The sequence below is a fragment of the Macrotis lagotis genome, chromosome 4 (genome assembly GCF_037893015.1).
Source record: "Macrotis lagotis isolate mMagLag1 chromosome 4, bilby.v1.9.chrom.fasta, whole genome shotgun sequence".
Classification (NCBI taxonomy): Eukaryota; Metazoa; Chordata; class Mammalia; order Peramelemorphia; family Peramelidae; genus Macrotis; species Macrotis lagotis.
Genome location: NC_133661.1, coordinates 204,648,102 through 204,667,854, shown reverse-complemented (window position 1 = coordinate 204,667,854; position 19,753 = coordinate 204,648,102). Strand labels below are relative to the sequence as shown.

General features: G+C 45.3%; 2 protein-coding genes across 10 annotated transcripts in view; one reads left to right on the top strand and one right to left on the bottom strand.

The window, feature by feature from the left end:
• Positions 1–273: 273 nt before the first annotated feature.
• Positions 274–5,798, bottom strand: CKMT1A (creatine kinase, mitochondrial 1A). Its single transcript, XM_074232046.1, has 10 exons — positions 5,680–5,798; positions 4,431–4,767; positions 3,603–3,801; positions 3,263–3,358; positions 2,642–2,863; positions 2,400–2,485; positions 2,155–2,278; positions 1,152–1,286; positions 825–950; positions 274–522 (listed from the first exon to the last, which is right to left on the bottom strand). Exons 2-10 carry the CDS (start codon positions 4,577–4,579, stop codon positions 406–408), a joined length of 1,254 nt encoding a protein of 417 aa, XP_074088147.1. The 5' UTR covers positions 4,580–4,767; positions 5,680–5,798; the 3' UTR covers positions 274–405.
• Positions 5,799–9,420: 3,622 nt separating this feature from the next.
• The window catches only part of PPIP5K1 (diphosphoinositol pentakisphosphate kinase 1), a 45,141-nt gene continuing 34,808 nt past the window's right edge, over positions 9,421–19,753 (top strand). For 7 of the 9 annotated variants that reach the window (XR_012478132.1, XM_074235259.1, XM_074235258.1 and 4 more), the window contains exons 1-16: positions 9,421–9,505; positions 13,366–13,540; positions 14,040–14,235; positions 14,582–14,672; positions 14,879–14,964; positions 15,221–15,375; positions 15,520–15,621; positions 16,234–16,395; positions 16,546–16,667; positions 17,780–17,881; positions 18,104–18,190; positions 18,302–18,377; positions 18,521–18,630; positions 18,725–18,807; positions 19,024–19,155; positions 19,336–19,457. Coding sequence is in view for 8 of the 9 variants with exons in the window: in XM_074235259.1 (XP_074091360.1) it covers positions 13,394–13,540; positions 14,040–14,235; positions 14,582–14,672; positions 14,879–14,964; positions 15,221–15,375; positions 15,520–15,621; positions 16,234–16,395; positions 16,546–16,667; positions 17,780–17,881; positions 18,104–18,190; positions 18,302–18,377; positions 18,521–18,630; positions 18,725–18,807; positions 19,024–19,155; positions 19,336–19,457 (1,773 nt within the window). In the remaining variant the exon portion in view is untranslated. Of the gene's footprint in view, positions 9,506–12,787; positions 13,179–13,365; positions 13,541–14,039; positions 14,236–14,581; positions 14,673–14,878; positions 14,965–15,220; positions 15,376–15,519; positions 15,622–16,233; positions 16,396–16,545; positions 16,668–17,779; positions 17,882–18,103; positions 18,191–18,301; positions 18,378–18,520; positions 18,631–18,724; positions 18,808–19,023; positions 19,156–19,335; positions 19,458–19,753 lie in introns of those variants that run through there. The other 2 variants (XM_074235260.1, XM_074235254.1) reach the window with 2 other exon arrangements.

Here is a 19,753-nt window from a genome sequence, read left to right as displayed (position 1 = left end):
GTGTGGGTCTGGGTAGCCAAGAAGGGAGGCTGATGGAAGAAGGGCCTATGGTCACATTTAGTAAAGTAAAAATAGAAGTGTACCTAGTTATTATTTATATTCGTAGTATGTAACAAAGGATATAAAAGGAAAATGTTGCTACTTCTCATCTACTTCAGGTTTAGCATGGCCTGCCCCCCAAGAGCTTGTATCTACCTCCACCAACTTACAACCTCTTTCAGATCTTTTCCCCTTTTCTTTTCCTGGGATTGGTTTCCTGACACTGTATAGCACCAGAAATTACAGACAACTAGAGCATAATAAGTGGGTTTTACTGGGTCAAGGGTCAGATTCAGAGTTGGCAAGAGATGGTATTGACTGAGCAATTGGTGAAGAGCTTGGGAAAGTCTGTGGGTAGTTGGAAAGCTAATTCTTGGTGTTGACAATGGGTGCAGGCACACGAATGTCCTGTCCTCTTTCTAGTCGCCGTTCACAGTCAATCAGGTAGTTGACCCCATCAATGACAAGCTGCACCAGCTCCACCTGGAAGGCATTGACTGGTTTTGACTCTTCTAACATGCACTCTGGGGAGAGTCTCAGGTCTTTTCTTCCATATTCCTGAAACTTCTTTCCTGCTTTTCACCTCCCTTCTACTAACCAGACCCCAACATTTTCATTCCCAAAGACTTCCCCTACCCCAAGTTTCATCTCAGACTTGCACTATCTTCTTGAATTTTATTTGGACTTTTATCCTTCCTAGGATCCACCACTCTTAACCTTCTGGTTTTTTTTGATATTTTATATCCTATGATATCCTATGATAAAACCCTCCTACTTGTTCTCACCTCTGATTTGCCTAGCCGATCCAAGTTGGAAATGTCAAAAGTGCTTCCTGTGGCTGCTGTGTCCACCCCACCAGTCCCACGTTTTTGTAGCCTTAGGTTCTCTAAGATCTTGGGGAATCGGTTGTCCTAGAGGGGAAAACAGCATGGGGAAACAAGAGTCAGGAGAGAGGGCAGCCCATCCTCTGGGGCCTGGAGCTGAATGTTCTGTTAGAACTCTTCCCCTTACTCAGAATTCTCCCATTATCTCCCCCCACCATTTTCCCTCTGGCACCAACATGTGCCTACCCCCATCAATATTTCACTCTTCCCCTCCCTCAGTTCTTTCACCTTGCTTAACAGGGGTAGTTTGACATGTACGCCTGCTCGAAGTCCGGTTCCCAAATTAGAAGGACAAGTTAGGATGTAACCCAAACGCTCATTCCACATGAACTCCCAGCCACGTTCTTGGATTAGACGTTCCACCTGAGACACATGGACCTTCCTTAGCTAAAATCATGGGCATATGAAACCTCTTTTGGGCAGAATGATAGGGACTCAGGAATCTCAGGATTCGGAAAAAAGGAATACTTTCTCTAACTAAAACCTTAAAGACAAAGATATTTCAAGGACTAGAACCTAGAATCTAGGATAGAGGAGGTCCCTCACTTAGTGTAATAGAACTATTTCCTTCAATTAGAAATAGAGAGACAGGGTCCTAAACTCATTGACGAGAGTGATCACCAAGCAGAACTAGAGACACAGCAAAACCTTCAGAACTAAGGAACTGTTTTCCCTTTGCCTTGAGCGTGCTCCCTCAAACTTGCTGGAAGCTGTGTAAATTGTTCAGCTAGAAAATGGAACAAAGAAATTCCCTTCTGAAATTCTTAGCTGGAATTAGATGTAATGGAAACATGCACATAGGATTTGGAATGAGGGGGATATTAAGTTAGAACTTAGCATGGGAACTTGATTTCTTCCTTCCCTAGGATTTTGAAGATTTTTCCTATACCCTTAAATGATTCCATTGGTTACTTAGCCAGCTGGAACTTCATTGGCTAAAGTCATAGAATCATAATAAAAAATAAAAGGGTCCAGAAACTAATCTAATTTTGTGTTAGAACTGGGAAGATGGGGTATTTTCTACTATAATCATGAACACATTCCTCCCCTTTTCCAGGATAGAACCATGGGGTTTCCCATTCTCATTCATTCCCTCCCTCCAAGGCTTCATCATTCTAACTGATCATTTGCTCCTTCCCACCACAGATCTCCTAAGGCCACCCTCCATATCTTTTGTCTTCTGTTTCCCATGTACCCTCCCAACCAATTCCTTGGCCCACTCCCCTCCAACCTCCTTGAGTCCCCGGCAGAATCTCTCAAACACTCTTTTCATGTTGCCACCCTTTTCCATTGAGATGACCCGTGTGTGATCCTCCTCATTCACCCAGATCAAGAAGCTTTTTTCATTGTTGTGCCTGAGGAAGTGGAGGTATAGGATCAAGAGGCAGGAATAGGGTGAGGGTTGAGTGAAGGGTCATGGAAAAATGTAGGACTAGAGGGCAAAGGATTGAAGAAGATAAGATACACATTGCATACCAGATTCCTCGAGCATCTGGCCAGTCTCGGGCCATTCCTGCTGCTGTCAGCAAGGGAGATACAGGCTTGTCAAATAGGAAATGGTCCTGGGGAATTAAGGGGCATAGTATAAACATTTTTGCAGATCCTCCACTTTCAATTCTAGACCTATTCCTGCTCCATCAGTCACATCTCATTTTGCCTGTCCCAACTCTTGTTTCTCATCCCACCCACTCCCAGGACTCTTTCAAAGGGCCCCTCACATCAATAAGCTGCTGTTGCTCAGCATCAGTCATCTCACTGAGTCGGTAATATCGTCCAGCCAAGTCACCTCTCAGGCCACTCAGTGCATCCACTACAACTCGTTCTACCTCCCGTCGTTCAGCCCTTGTGCAGGCAGGGGGTAGACTGAGTCCCCTGATGCTTCGACCAGTCCGGACTCTTGAGGATAATACATACCTCTCATCAAAGTGGCCAGCCCGAATCTAGAGGATTTAGAAGATTAGTTTAGGACACCAAAGTATGGTATGATAGGCCAACCTAGGAGATCCTGTGTCTGGGGGGCAGAAAGTCTAGGGATTAGGGGCATCCTAACTGTTCTGTTCTGCATAAGCATGAAGAAATAAGATGCATATAGGATACCCCATAAGTCATTTCCCCAAATATAGAAATTCTTTCAAAATGTGGCATGGTTACTCTATCATAAGAACTATCTTGTTCTTCCTGTACTTGCTTTCCTTTAAAATGCTCATATGGATTCTCATATGAGATCATGGAAATCAAGAAATGGAACCAGGAATGGAACACTAAGAATTCAGGGGATCATAAAATGGGAATGACACAATTTAAATGGCTTAGAATCTGAGTTTGGGTATTCAATTCACCTTACTGGCATCCAAGTCTGTGGTATGCTTCATTGTTCGAGGATTATAGCCATTATGTCTTTCTTGGATCACAGGGTCAAAAAGTTCAGCAAATACCTGTGGGAATTATAGGGGGAAGAATGACCAACAGAAAAATGTAAATTTTCTAATGTTTTTGTCTAAGAACTAAGTCTTAGACTGATTTCATTAAAGCAGAAAACTAGAGAACAGGTAAACACAGGGTCAGAGGAGAAAATTTGAGGTCACTAGAAAGATGGAGCTAGGGTACTGTGAGGAAAAGTTGGACATGACTGAGTAAGAGGAGTCAGGGTCATTGGGTGAAGCTCAGGGGTCCACCCACCTCATAGGTCTCTTCATCTCCAGCCACCATGCCCACAGTCTTGATGAAAGGATGACCAGGATTGTCCACCCCAGTCTGGATACACTGGTCTAGTGTCCATCCCGTGGGCGTGGTCTTGTCGCAGAGACGGGCATAAACAGCTGGAGTCAGGTGACTAGCCATGCAGTTGTTATGTTTTCGAAGGTCAGGGTACTCTGCGCTGAGGAGGGGGTTCAGGAGTGATCATAGGAAAGTAGGGGACAGTAGGACAAACATAACCTGCCCAGAAGTTTAAGCTGTGGCCTCCTATGACCCCCCCCCCCCCACAAAGGGAAGATGTGCAGTATGGAGAAGAGGGATTAGAGAGAGGGAGTTGCTGTAGTAATCACTTTAGGGATCCTTATAGCTTGTGCTTTTCTAACTCAGTCATGTACAAGCCCTAGCCACACATTCTAGACAGCTCCATTTCCCCAAACCTACTCAGTGTTATTCTCCCAGGAATACAAAAGTAGGACTCAAGGAAGAGAGGAATCTTAACGAGATGGCAGAGGATGCTTGGCAAAAGGATAACAAATGGCAACAACAGAGCATTCAGCCCCCAACCTGCAGGAGCAGATCCAGAGACCAGAACTCTGAGGACCAGTATGAGGCTTTGGGGGCGGGGCATTTAACAGGTCTCCCCAATGTGTCCCAGGGCTCCAGCTAGCATTTCCATCCCTGACCCTCCAGTGACAGCCTCCCAGCTCTATTGGTAAGATTAATATAATCCCAATTCGAACCCTGGTTCCCAATTTCCATCCTTGTCTTCCCATCACCGCCCTGGGTACCCCATTCCTCAGGCGCTGGTACCTGGGTGGGTACAGCCTTCTTCGCTCGCCTGCGGCTCGTAGGGGGTCGGGGCGGAGCAGGTACCCAGCGGCCAGAGACCCTGCACCGGCCACAGCAAGAAGCCCGAGTCCTGGGCGGGCAGAGAGCAATCGGGAGAAGGAGCTAGCCATGGCGTGGGGGCCGGGTCCTGGATCTGGGAGTTAGAGCTGGAGCAGGGGCCCAAAGCAAACCAATGGCCGAAAGCTAGATCTGGTGCCGGCAAGGGTCCGGAGCTGGGCCAGAACCGATGCTGAGTAGAAGGGCGAAGTGGTGGGACACCCGGGAGAAATTCGAGCCAGAGCCGGGGCTGGCACAGGAGCTGCGTTGGAGAAGCGCAGTGAGCTGGGGGGGGGGGGATGCGGGACCGAAAGGATGGGGAGGGGGGAGAGACCGGAGCCGCAGTCCTTGGGGGAGGGATTCATGGAGGCCCCGCCTTCCACCCTACCCCCCTCTGTAAGGGAGTGTATGACTGGGGGTATTGTGTCATCTAGGAGCAGGCAATCGAGAGGGAAGAAGGAGGGGCCCCTAGGTCTTAAGGAACGCCCCCAGCAATCCTGGGGCTCTCTTCTTCCAAATTTCAGCACCAAACAGCGGACAGCGCTCACGGGAGGTGCGGTACCCGGATACCTGCCAGCCCCAGCCAGCCCCTGGAACGCCCAGTTCAATTTGTAATCGGAGAAGTCGAAGACGTGGGTGTGAAAGGGTGACATTGCCTGACACCCCCGACTTTCCGTCTTTACTGAACCTGTCCTACCACCATCTCCTTCTTAGGAGAGGCGGCGCCTTAGAAACCGAGAGAAAAGGGGGAAACCCACCCAGACGCCAAAGGGAGAGAAGCCAAGGATCGGAGACTGAGGTCCCCAGAGCCTCATGCAAACAAACAGTCACTTAGATACACAGACAGACCGAAAGAGGCAAGTGGAGACTGGGCGAGGCATCCACTTGTTCAAGGTCACCCTTTCCTTAGAAACGGGAAGAAAATTCAGGTGTCTGGCTACCGGCCCTGGGCTCGTTTTTCACAATTTTAGGGGAAATTCAGAAGGTCTTTTTTTTTTCACCCCATAGAAAAGGGGAATTCAATTCCTGCCTCCACTTACACTTTGCACCCAAGCATCAGCCCTCTGGTCCAAAGCTGAAACCCTGGTCTCCCAGAATCCCTCAGTCCCCACTCCTCAGCCCATCTTTCCCCTCCACCCTACTGCCTCCCATTTTCCTTTTCTCAACCCTGGACCTGATCACTTGGCTGAAGTCACAGGCTTCTGATCGGCTTCTCTGTCTGACTTTGTGGAGCGAAGAAGTTGACTTGCAAGGAAATTCTCTTCCTCTCTCGGCTCTTCCTTTTCTCCAGTCTCTGGGCTGGTGGGGAGTGAATGAAGGGTGGAGTAAAGAGTAGGGGTGTGGTTAGGAGATTGGGTATATGGGAATAGGACTGGCAAACACAGAGCTCTTGGCATTTCAACCCCACATAATCTTTTCCTCTCTTGGATCTTTAATGCTGATTAATCCAGCTTTTAAGGTCTACTCAGGCTCAAGGGCATGGGGTCAACAGGGGATCTAGTCCTCCTTCAATATACCATTATCCAAATTCCCTCTTTCCTCCTCCCTTTTCCCTTGAGTGACATTGAATGAATAGCTGGCTCGGCCCCACTAGTTATAGGTGTGGCTCCAGGTGTGTCTTGACCTTCAAACCAGAGGGGTTGTTTCTGGAAAGAGGGAGAGAAACCAAAAGGGAGGAGTGTAGAGAAAGGGAAAAGATTTCTTTTCCTTACCAGACATGCCATATTTGCCTGTCTATATGGAAATCTTTGGGGAGAATGAATGGAGAAAGAGGTATTCCCCACTCCATAATAACTTTCTTTCTTTCCTTGTGCTAAGATCTTACCACTTTCATTCTCTTCAGGATCCTATTGTCTTCCTCTTCATACAGGGAGAAAATTCCCTCAAAGTGAGATAGAAACCTTGAGATGCCACCAGACAAATGTCTCCCTCTGGCTCCAGTGATTTTACAATCCTCGAGGTGGAGTAATTGCTAAAATGTAGATAAATTTATTCCTCTGAAGAGGATGAATATCACTTGTACTGGTGGGATTGTAATGTAGATAAAAATGGAGAGGGATGAAGATCACTGGAAGTGAATATAATTGCTCAGGTAAGGGAGGGAAGAATTAATCAGGTGTAGGAAGAGAGTTTTACGTCAGAGTGTGGGTAGTTATGAGAATTAGGGGGTAAAAGTAAAGATTGGAAGTACCTCCTGTGTGGGAGGTTAGGGATTTACCTAGGATGCCAAGAAATTACCTAGATTAACAGGATAGTTACTCAAATTAGAATAATTATCCCATTTGGAAAATACACGGTCAAGGAGATATAATTATAAGGATGAGGGTACGATATGCAGTCAGAGAGGTTTTTACATCCCATGAAGAGATTGTAGGGGAAAGGGCCTAGAATATCTATAGGGTCAGTCCTTGGAGTCCTTGCCATCTTTCTTTATGTTTTTAGGTAAGCATAATATTGAATCTGGTAAAAAATAATGTAGTACTTTTTAAAAACTTTGTTTTTTCTTTCTAAAGTCCCCCCACCTTAGTTCTAATTCTTCTTTCACAACATGATTAATATGGAAATGTTAAACATGATTGTACATGTACAATCTATATCAAAGTGCTCACTGCCATGGTTGGGAGGGGGAGAAAAGGGAAGGTGGTAGAAAATGAGGAACTCAAAAGTTTGCAAAAGGATGAATGCAGAAAACTATCTTTGCATACTATTGGAAAAATACAAATAAATAAATGGTATAGTAAAATATCTGGAATACAACAACTTCTGAGAAAGAGATTAACTTGGGCTATACCAGCCCTGGAGTCAGGAGTACCTGAGTTCAAATCCGGCCTCAGAAACTTAATAATTACCTAGCTGTGTGGCCTTGGGCAAGCCATTTAACCCCACTGCCTTGACAAAAAAAAAAGACATCCAATTGAGAATGGGTTGGTAGGGATCAGGATGAGTGAAGTAAGGGGAAAGTTGGCATTTTTCTTTCTAAAAACCTTTCCATCTAGATATCTTTCCACCTCTCTGGCCTTCAACATGAATTAATTTTCTCGTAGTGTCCCTGACTTGCATATATGCAGTTCTAGTCTCTCCCCTGAGCTCCAGTCTTGAATGAACAGCTGCTTGCTGGACATTTCTACCTGTATGTTCCATGGTCATATCAAAATGAACATGTCCAAAGCTGAAATTATGTTTTCTTCAAATTTACCCCTCTTCTAAACTTTTCTTTTTTTCTGTCAAGAGACTCATCATCTTTCCAGTTATCCAGTTTCACAATCTTGGAATTACCCTCTATTTGTTGTTCTTCCATACTCTAAATTATGAATTAGCTGTCAAGTCTTGTGAAATTTACCTCCAGGACATCTCTTGCATTCATTCTGGGGTGTTGTGAGGCCTCAAGTGAGATAATAGATGGAAAGCATTTTGCAAACCTTAAAGCACCATAATGATAATATTCATAATAATAATAATAATAAGTATTGTTATTATTATTATTATTAAGCCTATAGTCATCAGGCCTCTAGTCTGATCATGACTTCATTCTCTGAGACTTCAACTGAGCTCAAGCAATATTTATAGAGCAATACAGAATTGTGTTGGTAAATATTTGACAACTGGGCTGGGAGAGGGCCAGAAATAATGTGTTCACATACTTTTAAGTTCAATCTGCATTAGAAACACTTTTTTTAGATGTTTAGAAAATCTAAACAGTCAAAAAAAATTAAACAACTTTTGATGTGCAGAAATGGAAAGATTTCTGAAGGATAAACGCTCATGCTGAACATTTAACCATGAGCTAGCTTGCTTCTGTACTCTCCTTTCTACTCATGGAGTCAGGTCCTCATTACCTCTTACCTATACTTCACAATAGATAAGAACACTCAGCCTGTAGTCAGCAATTTTTCCTCATTTTAAACACCAACTCAGACCCTTACTAGCTGTGTGACCATGGATTATTCACTTAACTCTGCCTCAGTTTCCTCATCTGTATAACAAGTTGCAGAAGAAAATGGCAAATAACTCTAGTATTTTTTGCCAAAAAAAAAAAAATCCCAAATAGGGTCCTGAAAATTGAGAAAACTGAACAACAACAAGCTCATCGGTTTCCTAAGACTCCAATCTTTCCCCAAACCAATATGCTATGATTTCCTTAAAGCAAAGTTTCTCTTAACTAATAAACTCCAGGGGTTCTTTATTATCTCTAGGACAGAATGTGAGCTCCTCTGTTTGAGATTTAAAAGCCATCACAACCTAGCACCCTTACGCTGTCTTCATGCTAGTTCAAGTGAGCTCATGGTGGTTCATCACGCAACAACGTTCCATCTGCCATCACGAAGCTCTCCTGCTTCTTAGGATCCCTAGCTTCCTTTCCAAGCTCAGGTCGGTGGCCGCTTTCTTTCCACAAAGACAAAGCCTGCGTTGTTTCCTTGTGGCCACGGATGCTTAGGGGCCGAATGGGGAAGTCGGCTAGGTTGGGGTGCCCGCCTGGCCTGGGACAGCTGGCCGTGCAGCAGAGGCTGGCGCCTACCTTCGGGTCCTATCTCTGCCTGGGCTTCATTGTGCTCTGTCTGTGCTCTCTGTCCTCCCTGCCCCTGAGGCTGCCTCTGTTTGCCAACATTCTCAGTCGCGCTTCTGCATGCGCTTGTGCCCTGCGGCACTTCAGCGCGCGCCCTCGGCAGTCCGCAGGCGGCGGGCGGCCGGGCCTCTGCCCTGGAGGGGATACATGGCTTCACACGCGGCTGCGCCGCTGCGCCGGTCACACTCTCCGGGTCCGGCTCTCCGTCTAATCCCGGGGGTGCGGGGAGAGGGGGCCGGCGGCGAGGCTGCGCTTGCCCGCGGGCGAACGCCAGGGGACGCGCTTCCTCCGGAGCACCGGCCAACGCAGCCTGACGCCGGGCCCGAGCGCGCCCGCCTCCGATTGGCCGCCCGGGGGAGGGGAAGTCGCGCTCTGATTGGGTCCCCGTCAGGTGCCCGCTGCCGGCAGGTTCGGCTGCGCCGGCGGAGAGAGGCGGGTGAGCGCGGGCCGGGGCCGCGGGGGAGTGGCCGGGGGTCGGGGCCGGGGGCCGGCGTCCGCGGGGGGGTCGCGAGCCCCGGCGGCGCGGGGCTGGGGTCGCGGCCCGCGGGCGCGGGCTGCGGGGTCGGAACGGGCCGCGGGGCGGCCGCGTCGGCCGGGTGACCCGGGCGGGGCGGCGGGGGAGGGGAGGCCCGAGGGGGCGGGGCGGGCCCGGGGGTCGGCGCGGAGCCCCCCCGGAGCACACCGCGGCTTGTCCCCCGGAGCTCCGGGGACCGGGCGGGAAGTGGGGTGAGTGCGGGGAGCGGCCGGGATGGGGGGCGGGGGAGACCCCGAAGGAGGGCTGCCAGGCGCGGGGGCACTTCTGCGGGGACCCCGAGCGCCGGCGCTTTGCAACCGCGAAAATCTCCCTGAAGTGTTTTAGCTGAGGAGCTGCTGCACGCGGCCCCCGGTTCTAATGCGGAGGACCCCCGAAATGCCGGAGAGGGCATTTGGGCGCCCCCAGGCAGTGCTGCCTCCTATCACTCTCCCCTACCCCCGTACTCCCTGTCCCTTCCTAAACTCTTTCCTCTTCCTCCCACTTTCTATGGGAGGCTTTGAACCTTCACTGTAGCAATACATCTTATCACAAAATAAATACTTATGTGCCGTGGAGAGTGGAATTTTCTGACTCAAAAAAAGTGCATTTTTAAAAATCAACATTAGAAGTACCCTTCTTTGTGGTTCTTAATGTATTTCTAACTTGACTACCTCTAGTTCCAGTTTTACCTTCATCTCAAGGTTTTTTCTCTCTCCCCCCCATTCCTGATCCAAAGCAGAAGCTCCTAGAGAGATAGAGGAGACTGCTTTCCTTTTTTCTCTGTTGATTCCAAGTGAGTGAGGCTGCCCTTTAGCTTTGATCAGTCTGAGGTGCTATTGTTTGTTACCATCATATATTGGGGGAGGAGGAGGAGGAGGAGGAGGAGAGAGAGAGAGAGAGAGAGAGAGAGAGAGAGAGAGAGAGAGAGAGAGAGAGAGAGCAGAAAGGTAGTGGGAGGGCCTTGGCAGGGATATACAGACCCCAGCTTCTTGAAAAGATACAAAGAAGTAAATTTTACTGTAATCAAAGTTTATGCCTGTTCTTTCACTCAGGCCTCCTGCATAGCAAGCCCAGGCTTATCATTGTTGTAAACACTTTCTGTTCTCCCCTTCTTAATGTTCTCTAAGGCAACCTTTATTTGTGTCATGGACCTTTTTTTTTTTAGGTTTTTCTTTTTTTTGTAAGGCAAAGGAGTTAAGTGGCTTGCCCAAGGCCACGCAGCTAGGTAATTATTAAGCGTCTGAGACCAGATTTGAACGAAGGCGAAGGTACTCCTGACTCTAGGGCCAGTGCTTTATCCACTGCACCACTTAGCCGCCCCTCATGGCCCCCTTTTGACAGTCTAGTGAACCCTATGAACTCCTCAGAATAAAGTTTGCTTGCATTCATAAAGGCTAAACTTCAGTTAGACAATAGTGAATATTAAGATATTTTTTCCATCCAAATTTATACATCCTAAAATCTATCCATAGCCTTCAGATTAAAAATATTTTTTTCTAAGATCAGAGCATTAGCCTATGGTAGTTCTTTCTTGATCTCAAGAAGTCATTTCCCTTAATTAATAATAATAACTCCACTTGTCATTAACCTGGTTTTGTTACCTTGTTTACCCTTTTACTAAACCCTAAATATGGGCAGCTTGCTCTTTATAGACATCTTTGGAATGTAAGGGATCCTCTTTTTTGTCTGTTTTTCTTTTTTTTAAGGTGGTTTTTTTTTTTGCAAGACAATGGGGTTAATTGACTTGCCCAACACCCAGCTAGGTAAATTATGAAGTGTCTAAGGCTGGATTTGAACACAGGTCCTCCTGACTCCAGGGCTGGTGTTCTGTCCACTGTGCCACCTAGCTGCCCCTTTTCTGTTTTTCCTTAACCTTCTCTAGTCTGAAATTTAAAATTCTCTAGTTTGAAATTTAAGACTCATCAGCTCTTCATTAACCATAATTATAAAAAAAAACTTTTCTCATTTGTTATGTAAACCCTGACATAATCAAATGTATGCTTATTCCTTCACACAAGCCTTATTAATAGCAAGCCTAGCCTCATTGATGTTTGTGGAGCTTCTTAGCTTGAATACTTTAACCCAACACCAGTGGATCTATCATGGGGGTGAAATGTGAAGTCAGGAAGACAACTGTTGTGAATTTAGAGCAAAACCAGAAGGGAGTCACTCCATGAGTGGAAGTGCTGGAAGTGCACAGGATCAGAAGAATCCTAAACATGAGAGGAAATTCTGCTGCAGAGAAAGAACAGGAAGGACAGAAAAAAAAATCTAAGCTGCTTAAACTCAGAACTATACAGAGACTTGGGAAGACTTATAAGGAATGAAAATCAGGCCAGGTCACTGAGTCCAGAGTAATAACAAAATGATATGGGTACAGAGGCATTCACAAGACATACAAAAGAAAATAGGAAAATAATTTCATTGCCTATGAAGGGACTGAGGGAAATGCAGTTACTTGAATAAAGCTTTCAGAAGAGGAAAAGGAAGTAGATACTCTGTAGGACCAAATCAGTTATGATTACATAATTAGAGAAAACATTCCCTGTAGTGGGAATGTATAAAATCAAAACAAAAATTACTGAAGATTGAAATTTATTTTAAAAGGTTAGATGAATTTAAATATATAACATTCTTCCTAAGCTAAAGTAAACATTTATATAGTATTTCCCAAAGTTTTTTATTTGTGTCAACCTTGTAGGATAGGGAATACAAATAGGAGCATTCTCATTTTGCAACTTAAGAAACTGAGTCAGGGTGGCTAGGTGGCGTAGTGGATAAAGCACCGGCCCTGGAGTCAGGAGTATCTGGGTTCAAATCTGGTCTCAGACACTTAATAATTACCTAGCTGTGTGGCCTTGGGCAAGCCAACTTAACCCCATTTGCCTTGCAAAAAACCTAAAAAAAAAAAAAGAAACTGAGTCTCAGATAAATTAAGGGAATTGTTTAGAGTCACTTTAGAAAGTGGCAGAGCCTGGATTTTGAACCTAGATCTTCTAATCCTGAGTTTCATATTCTTTCCATATTTTTTTTTTTTTTTTTTTTTTTGCTGGCTGTTGTCCAGGGCAGAACCCTGTTCTGTGATACCTAAAGCTTAGGAACCCTGATGAAAGAAATGTGAGTGGAGCACTCAGCTCTCAGTCTGATAGTATATTGGTAAAATTGTGACTGCCTGTAGTTCAATCTCCCTAATAGTTTTATAGCCTTTGTTTTGACATCTAGTCTTTTGTATATTTCTTTGAGTTGGAAAAACTTATGGATAGGATGTGAAAGGCTTTGGGGCAGTTGATGTTGCAGTGGTCTTTGGGGTTGAATTGGGGATAATGGTCTCAGGCAATGTCAACTGCCTTCATTCAACTTTTGTTAAGGTCCCTAAGCTTAGCACTGGAGAGTGAGATAGAAGGACTAAGAAAGTTCCAATTTGAGTTCTAAGTCTAGAATGTCACTGCCAGCCCTCTCTTTCAACAAAGACCACTCCCCCCTGCCTCCCCCAGCAGCAGTATTAGGAACTGCTTCTCCTACTTGTTGCTGAAGATTCTTTTCCACTGGAAGAACTGAAGAAATGTCAGCACCATAAGGGTTAATTCCCTGACTGGTAATAATTTCATTCCTGGGATAACCTTTGGCTATCCCCTTTGGTCTACCCTTCTGACCTTTATTTATCTCAGATTTCTTTCACCTGACTTCTTCTTCCCTACTTCTTATCATCTGGCAACCGTCCCCTTTCCAAAATTCCTGTCCTCTATCTACCGTGGGGCCTGATGGAGTGCTGTTTCCTGCAGATCGGGATGAGTGGGTCTCCTGGTGGGAATGTGGTCGCTGACGGCCAGTGAGATCGAGAGTGCCACGCCCCGCTTCTTCGTTGGAGCTGGGGATGAGGGGCTGGGCACCCGGGGAGCAAGCATGAGTATGGAAGAGAGTGAGAGTGAGCTCCTTGAAGATGAGGAAGATGAAGTGGTAAGTACGTGAAGAGTAAAAAAAGTAATGGTGGAGCCACTTTTATTAAGGGCAGCGTTCAGTTGTGACCACTTCTTCAACCTTTAAAAAAAACCTGATCTACTTGTCTTTTATTGACATCTGGCTCTTTCCTGATTTAAGAGATGACAAAGTAATAAAAACAAGCTACTTCATTTGTAGAACCTTTACTCTAGTGCATTTGTTAAAATCCAAGGGATTGCTGGGTATCCGGGTAACCTGATACCTGGTCACAAAAAATACCCTGCTGTGCTCCTGTGGAGAAGGCATTAATTATTCTTTGGACAACAGGAGTACTTAATTTGTAGGAGAAGGCAAGGTACCTCTGCATAGTAGCGTTGCTCACTTGGTTTTGACTGTATCCTGTAGTTTTTATATGGGGGGGGGGGATCCAGTGTTCTGGTAAAAGGGAAACTTTGTATCTCTAGGAAGTCCTGACATCTCTTATGGAGGGTTTCTGATAACTTCTTCCCTATTATAGCCCCTTGAGCGGCAGATTATTGTTGGCATTTGTGCCATGACCAAGAAATCCAAGTCCAAGCCAATGACCCAGATCCTAGAACGACTATGCCGTTTTGACTACCTAACTGTGATTATTCTGGGTGAGGATGTTATCCTCAATGAGCCTGTGGAGAACTGGCCACCTTGCCACTGCCTCATCTCTTTCCACTCTAAAGGTGAGGACCTCAAGGAGAAAAGAGAGTAGAATGGAATTGGGAATTGTGGGGTTTAGGAGTTTAGAATTGATTGGGAGCATGACAGTGAATAGGAGTGCATTTTCCCTCTGACAGGTTTGAAAAAAATTCTTTGTGTTGGGTGGGTTACACACTTAGATCTTAGGATAGTTCCACAACTTTTAGAACCATCAGATGGTTTGAACTCCTGAAAATAATTCCAAAGGAGCTTTTGTATCTTTGAGAAATGAGTCAGGGGTAGTGGTGGGGTTAGTATATAGAAGGTTCAGGCAAAATCGATAATTCTCATTTTACAATGTTTGTGTCTTGGATTCTGCCTTTCTACTAGGCTTTCCCCTGGACAAAGCTGTTGCTTATGCAAAGCTTCGAAATCCCTTCCTCATAAATGATCTGACTATGCAGTATTATATCCAGGACAGGTATGACTTCCTTTTGACCTCTCATATATGTGTGTGGGATTGGGTTTTCCTTCATTGTTGCCCACAACCTCAGCCTCCAGTGTTTGGGGGAGGGCAAAACCAGGAACTTGCTTCTCTTTCACTCTGTACTCTTAAGACCCCCAGCTCTACTTCCTCACCCCACCCCATCCTAGTGCTTCCTCTAGCTAATAGTTTTGGGGTTGCAGGCGGGAAGTTTATCGAATCCTACAAGAGGAGGGTATTGATCTGCCTCGATATGCTGTGCTTAATCGTGATCCTGCCCGGCCAGAGGGTGAGTATCCAGCCCCATCCTTTGCCCAATTCCCTGGGCTTCAACCTAGCTTGGTGTCCTTAAGATTTTTCTGCAGTTAACAGCTAAGTAGGGTTTTGCTTGTTGTTTAGATGAGACAGTAAGGGGTTTTGGGGCTCTGGGGTGGTTCCTAGAATGCAGGGCTTGTGGATTTCAAGGTTGCAGAGATTAAGACTCTGGGGTATTTCAGTGGTAGAAGAAGTATGCCCTTCAGGACTGACCATATTCTACCTCTCAGAGTGCAACCTGATAGAGGGTGAGGACCAGGTGGAGGTGAATGGAGCTGTATTTCCCAAACCATTTGTGGAGAAGCCAGTGAGTGCTGAGGATCACAACGTCTACATCTACTATCCCAGCACAGCTGGTGGGGGAAGCCAGCGCCTCTTTCGTAAGGTGTGGGGGCAGTCAGGGATATGGGGAGGGGCAGAGAGATGGAAGGATAGGGATGGTGTTCTGGGATAAAAGCTGAAGGATTCAGGAACAAAATGTTGAGGTTGGATAGACTCACATGCTTCTTCATCCCTTTCCTTTTCATAGATTGGCAGTCGAAGCAGTGTGTACTCCCCTGAAAGCAATGTCCGAAAAACTGGATCTTACATCTATGAGGAATTCATGCCCACAGATGGCACTGATGTCAAGGTTGCAGGGGAGGGAAGGGGGTGTGGTTATGTACACAAATCCTACCATTTGGGAGGCAGAAGGGACTTCAAAGGCCATGTAGTTCAGTACTCTCATTTTAAAGATTCATTTCCTTCCCTTTATAGATGAGGAAAATGAGAATTTACCCAAAACTACACAGTTAAGATGTTATTGTGGGGGTTGAGGGACTTGGAAGTATAAGGGGAAGTTTTGAAGTTGGAGGAGAAGGGGGAAAGTTGGAAGTATGAGATAAAAATTGAGTGTGAATTTGGGAATGTACTGAAATTATATGGGAAGGAATGGAGATGATGGGTTTGAGGCATTTGTGACATTTGTAAAATAGGACTGTGAAGGCATTTGATATATTGCAGTAGAGATTTTTAAAAATAGAAAATAGAGCATAATATTGGGGTATTGGTGGAGCAGTCCTTATAATTATGCCTCTAAAGCCTTTGTTTAACGATTGTTGATTTTTGTAGACTCAACATAATGCTCAAAGTCCCTCCTTTTAAAATGATTTATTTCCCATAATCTCTTCAAGTATATATGTCATACTAGGCCTGAGGGAACTGTGGGACATGTATTCTCTCAGGAATGTTATATTTTTTGTAGGTATACACAGTGGGGCCAGATTATGCCCATGCTGAAGCCCGAAAGTCTCCAGCATTAGATGGAAAAGTGGAAAGGGACAGTGAAGGGAAGGAGATTCGATACCCAGTCATGCTGACTGCCATGGAGAAACTAGTGGCCAGGAAAGTCTGTGTTGCTTTCAAGGTAGAGGAAGATACAAGGTGGTGGTATGGTATTGGTGGTGAGGGGAATTATAGGGTAAATGGGATGGAGGGGAAGAGGAAAAGATGTGAGTAATTTGGGAAGAAATTATTGCTCCATCCTGGTTTTATCCTTTACCTTACTCTCCCACAGCAAACAGTCTGTGGGTTTGACCTTCTCCGTGCCAATGGTCATTCCTTTGTCTGTGATGTCAATGGCTTCAGCTTTGTCAAGAATTCAATGAAATACTATGATGACTGTGCCAAGATCTTAGGGTATGGAATGGGAGATATTGGTTTGGGTGAGGAGAAGCCAGTCTAGGAGTGGGGGTTATCATTTTTTTTTTCCTGTTTAACAGAGATTATCTCTTTTGAAGTTTTTTTTTAACCATGATGAAGAAGGTCCCATTATTTTTCTGTCTTCCTTTTTTTTTTTGATTGATAGTTTATTTTATTTTTCCTTTTTTTTTAGGTTTTTTTTTTTTTTGCAAGGCAAATGGGGTTAAGTGGCCTGCCCAAGGCCACACAGCTAGGTAATTATTAAGTGTCTGAGACCAGATTTGAACTCAGGTACTCCTGACTCCAGGGCCGGTGCTCTCTATCCACTGTGCCACCTAGCCACCCCTATTTTATTTTTCCAATTACATATTATGAAAGTTTTTCAACATTCATCCACTTGCATATTTATAGTTACACAGTCTTCTTCCACCCTTCCTTCCTATTCCCTCCCCTCAGCAGCCAGCAGTCTAGTCAACATTGTACATGTACATGTTTACATATTAGTCATTTTGTATACAAGTGATTAGGACTAAGGGACAAGAAAGAAAACCATGAGATAGGAAAGAAAAAACATAAGAGAAATTTTTAAAAAGTGAACATAGTGTTCCTTCAGAGTCTGTGGGGTTTTTTTTGGTTTTTGGTTTTGTTTTTTTTTTTCTTCTGGATGTAGATGGCATTGTCCTTAACAAGTCTCCCAGGGTTGTCCAAGCTCTCTGAACTGCTATGAATATTTTGGAAATATGAGATTTTTCCCATTTTTTTTATGCTTTTTTTCCTGGATATAAGTCTAGTATTGGTATTGCTGGGTCCAAGGGTATGGTCAGTTTTATTGCTCTTTGGACATAGTTCCATATTGCTCTCCAGAATGGTTGAATTAGTTCACAACTCCACCAACAATGCATTAATGTCCCAGTCCTTCCATAACCTCTCCAGCATTGATTGTTTTCTCTTTTTTGTCATAACCAGTCTGATAGGTGTGAGGTAGTACCTCATTGTTGTTTTAATTTGCATTTCTCTAATCAGTGATTTGGATTGTTTTTATTTCATTTGGGGCTCTAATTTCTTTGTTTGAAAATTGCCAGATCATATCCTTTGGTGTCTTCTTCTAGGAATACCATAATGCGGGAACTTGCCCCCCAGTTTCAGATTCCATGGTCCATTCCCACAGAGGCTGAAGACATTCCCATTGTTCCCACCACATCTGGTACCATGTAAGTGAGGGAGAAACTGTATTTACCCATAGAGATATCTGGGGCTTGGATTCCTAGGACTGACTGATAAGCACCTACCACCTTTTCTCTAGACTGACAAGGGGAATCCCTTGCAGGCAATTTTATTAGCTATACCTCCTTTCTTTATTGTCAATAGTACTCTTTCCCCCTCCTAAAGAGGTTTGCTGACTGAAGTTGCTTTAACATATGCCTTCTTCCCAGGATGGAACTACGTTGTGTCATTGCCATCATTCGTCATGGGGATCGAACTCCCAAACAGAAAATGAAGATGGAAGTTACACATCCCAGGTAAGGGGGAGGGGCCATATACTGAATGAAGAAAGGGGAAGGCAGACAGTATATTGTTCCAAAAGTTCTTGATTCTACCATTTATATTTTCCTTTACCCACCCATTCCCAGGTTCTTTGCACTGTTTGAGAAACATGGTGGCTACAAAACTGGGAAATTGAAACTGAAAAGGCCAGAGCAGCTGCAGGTGAGTAACCTGATTGAAGAGGGCAGTCACTCTAGAAGGAAAGGACATGAGTTTGGGAAATTTGACTGAGGGAAATATAAAGTGATCCTAATATAGAGAGACCAAAAATTGTGGCAAACCTCCTGTTATTCCCCTTTTCTCAGGAGGTGCTGGACATCACTCGGCTGTTGTTGGGAGAGCTGGAGAAGGACTCTGGTGGCGAGATTGAGGAGAAGACAGGAAAGCTGGAACAATTGAAGACTGTGTTAGAGATGTAAGGAGTGGGGTGAGATTAAGGGAGCCTGGTATGGACTGCCAGCTATGGAGTCTGTGACCTGGGGTTAGACAGTGGCCTCTGTTCTTGGCAGGTATGGTCACTTCTCAGGCATCAATAGAAAGGTACAGCTGACTTACTACCCCCATGGAACCAGGGTCTCTAATGAGGAGCAAGGTGAGATTTGTAATGCACTCTAGGTCTTTGATTAATATGTATATATATATATATAGTACACCCATTCTTTGCCATACCTCCTTCCTGCTTTTCTTGTTTCATCCCCAAACTCTTTCTTCTCAGAATTGTTGAAGCTAACATCCACACCTCCACTCTGTATTTAGATGTTCCTAGAAGGTTACCTTAGTCCAATTCCCTGCTTTCTCCTACCCTAAGATCAACAGCAGGAGACCCTGGCACCATCACTGCTGCTGGTATTGAAGTGGGGTGGAGAGCTGACTCCTGCTGGCCGGGTCCAGGCTGAGGAACTAGGACGAGCTTTTCGCTGCATGTACCCAGGGGGCCAGGGTGAGTACATTGAGGAATAAACGTATGGTGGGTTTGGAACAAAATAAATATGGGTGAGGGGGGGAAATAAAGAAAAAAAATCACTGTGGCAAGGAAACATTGAAGGGGGGAGGAATAAATTCCTTCTTCCCTGCCCTAGGATCCTGACAGATGTCTGTTTATGGTCCTCTTCACTCCCAGGGGACTATGCTGGCTTCCCTGGTTGTGGGCTTCTACGGCTCCATAGCACTTATCGCCATGACCTCAAGATCTATGCTTCAGATGAGGGTCGTGTACAGATGACGGCTGCAGCCTTTGCCAAGGTGTCCACCCTAACCCCAAGTCATGGACATTGGCAGTTGAAAAAGCTGCTAATATAGATGGAGGGTTAATGCAGAACAGGGATTTTGGGTGTTCATCTCAGAAGGATAGGTTGGTGGCTGGATGACCCCTTTCTGCTCTTCTGGGAATAGGAGGGAGGTAGGGGCACTCCTACCCCCACCAAGCCAGCTCTGTGTCTTCTCCATAGCCCCTTAGGTCCATTCTACTCCTCCACTACCAGGGATGCTGGCTCAGAGGGGGGGTAAATAATGCCCCCACTCTCCATGGCTCCTATTAT

Bases quoted from the DNA above. Each gene is read 5' to 3' on its own strand.
- CKMT1A (XM_074232046.1), bottom strand. From the start codon at position 4,579: ATGGCTAGCTCCTTCTCCCGATTGCTCTCTGCCCGCCCAGGACTCGGG. The intron at 3,802-4,430 runs GTACCAGCGCCT...CCCCCTCCTCAG, and splicing joins AGAAGGCTGTACCCACCCAG to CGCAGAGTACCCTGACCTTC. The intron at 2,486-2,641 runs GTGAGGGGCCCT...TTAATTCCCCAG, and splicing joins AGCAACAGCAGCTTATTGAT to GACCATTTCCTATTTGACAA.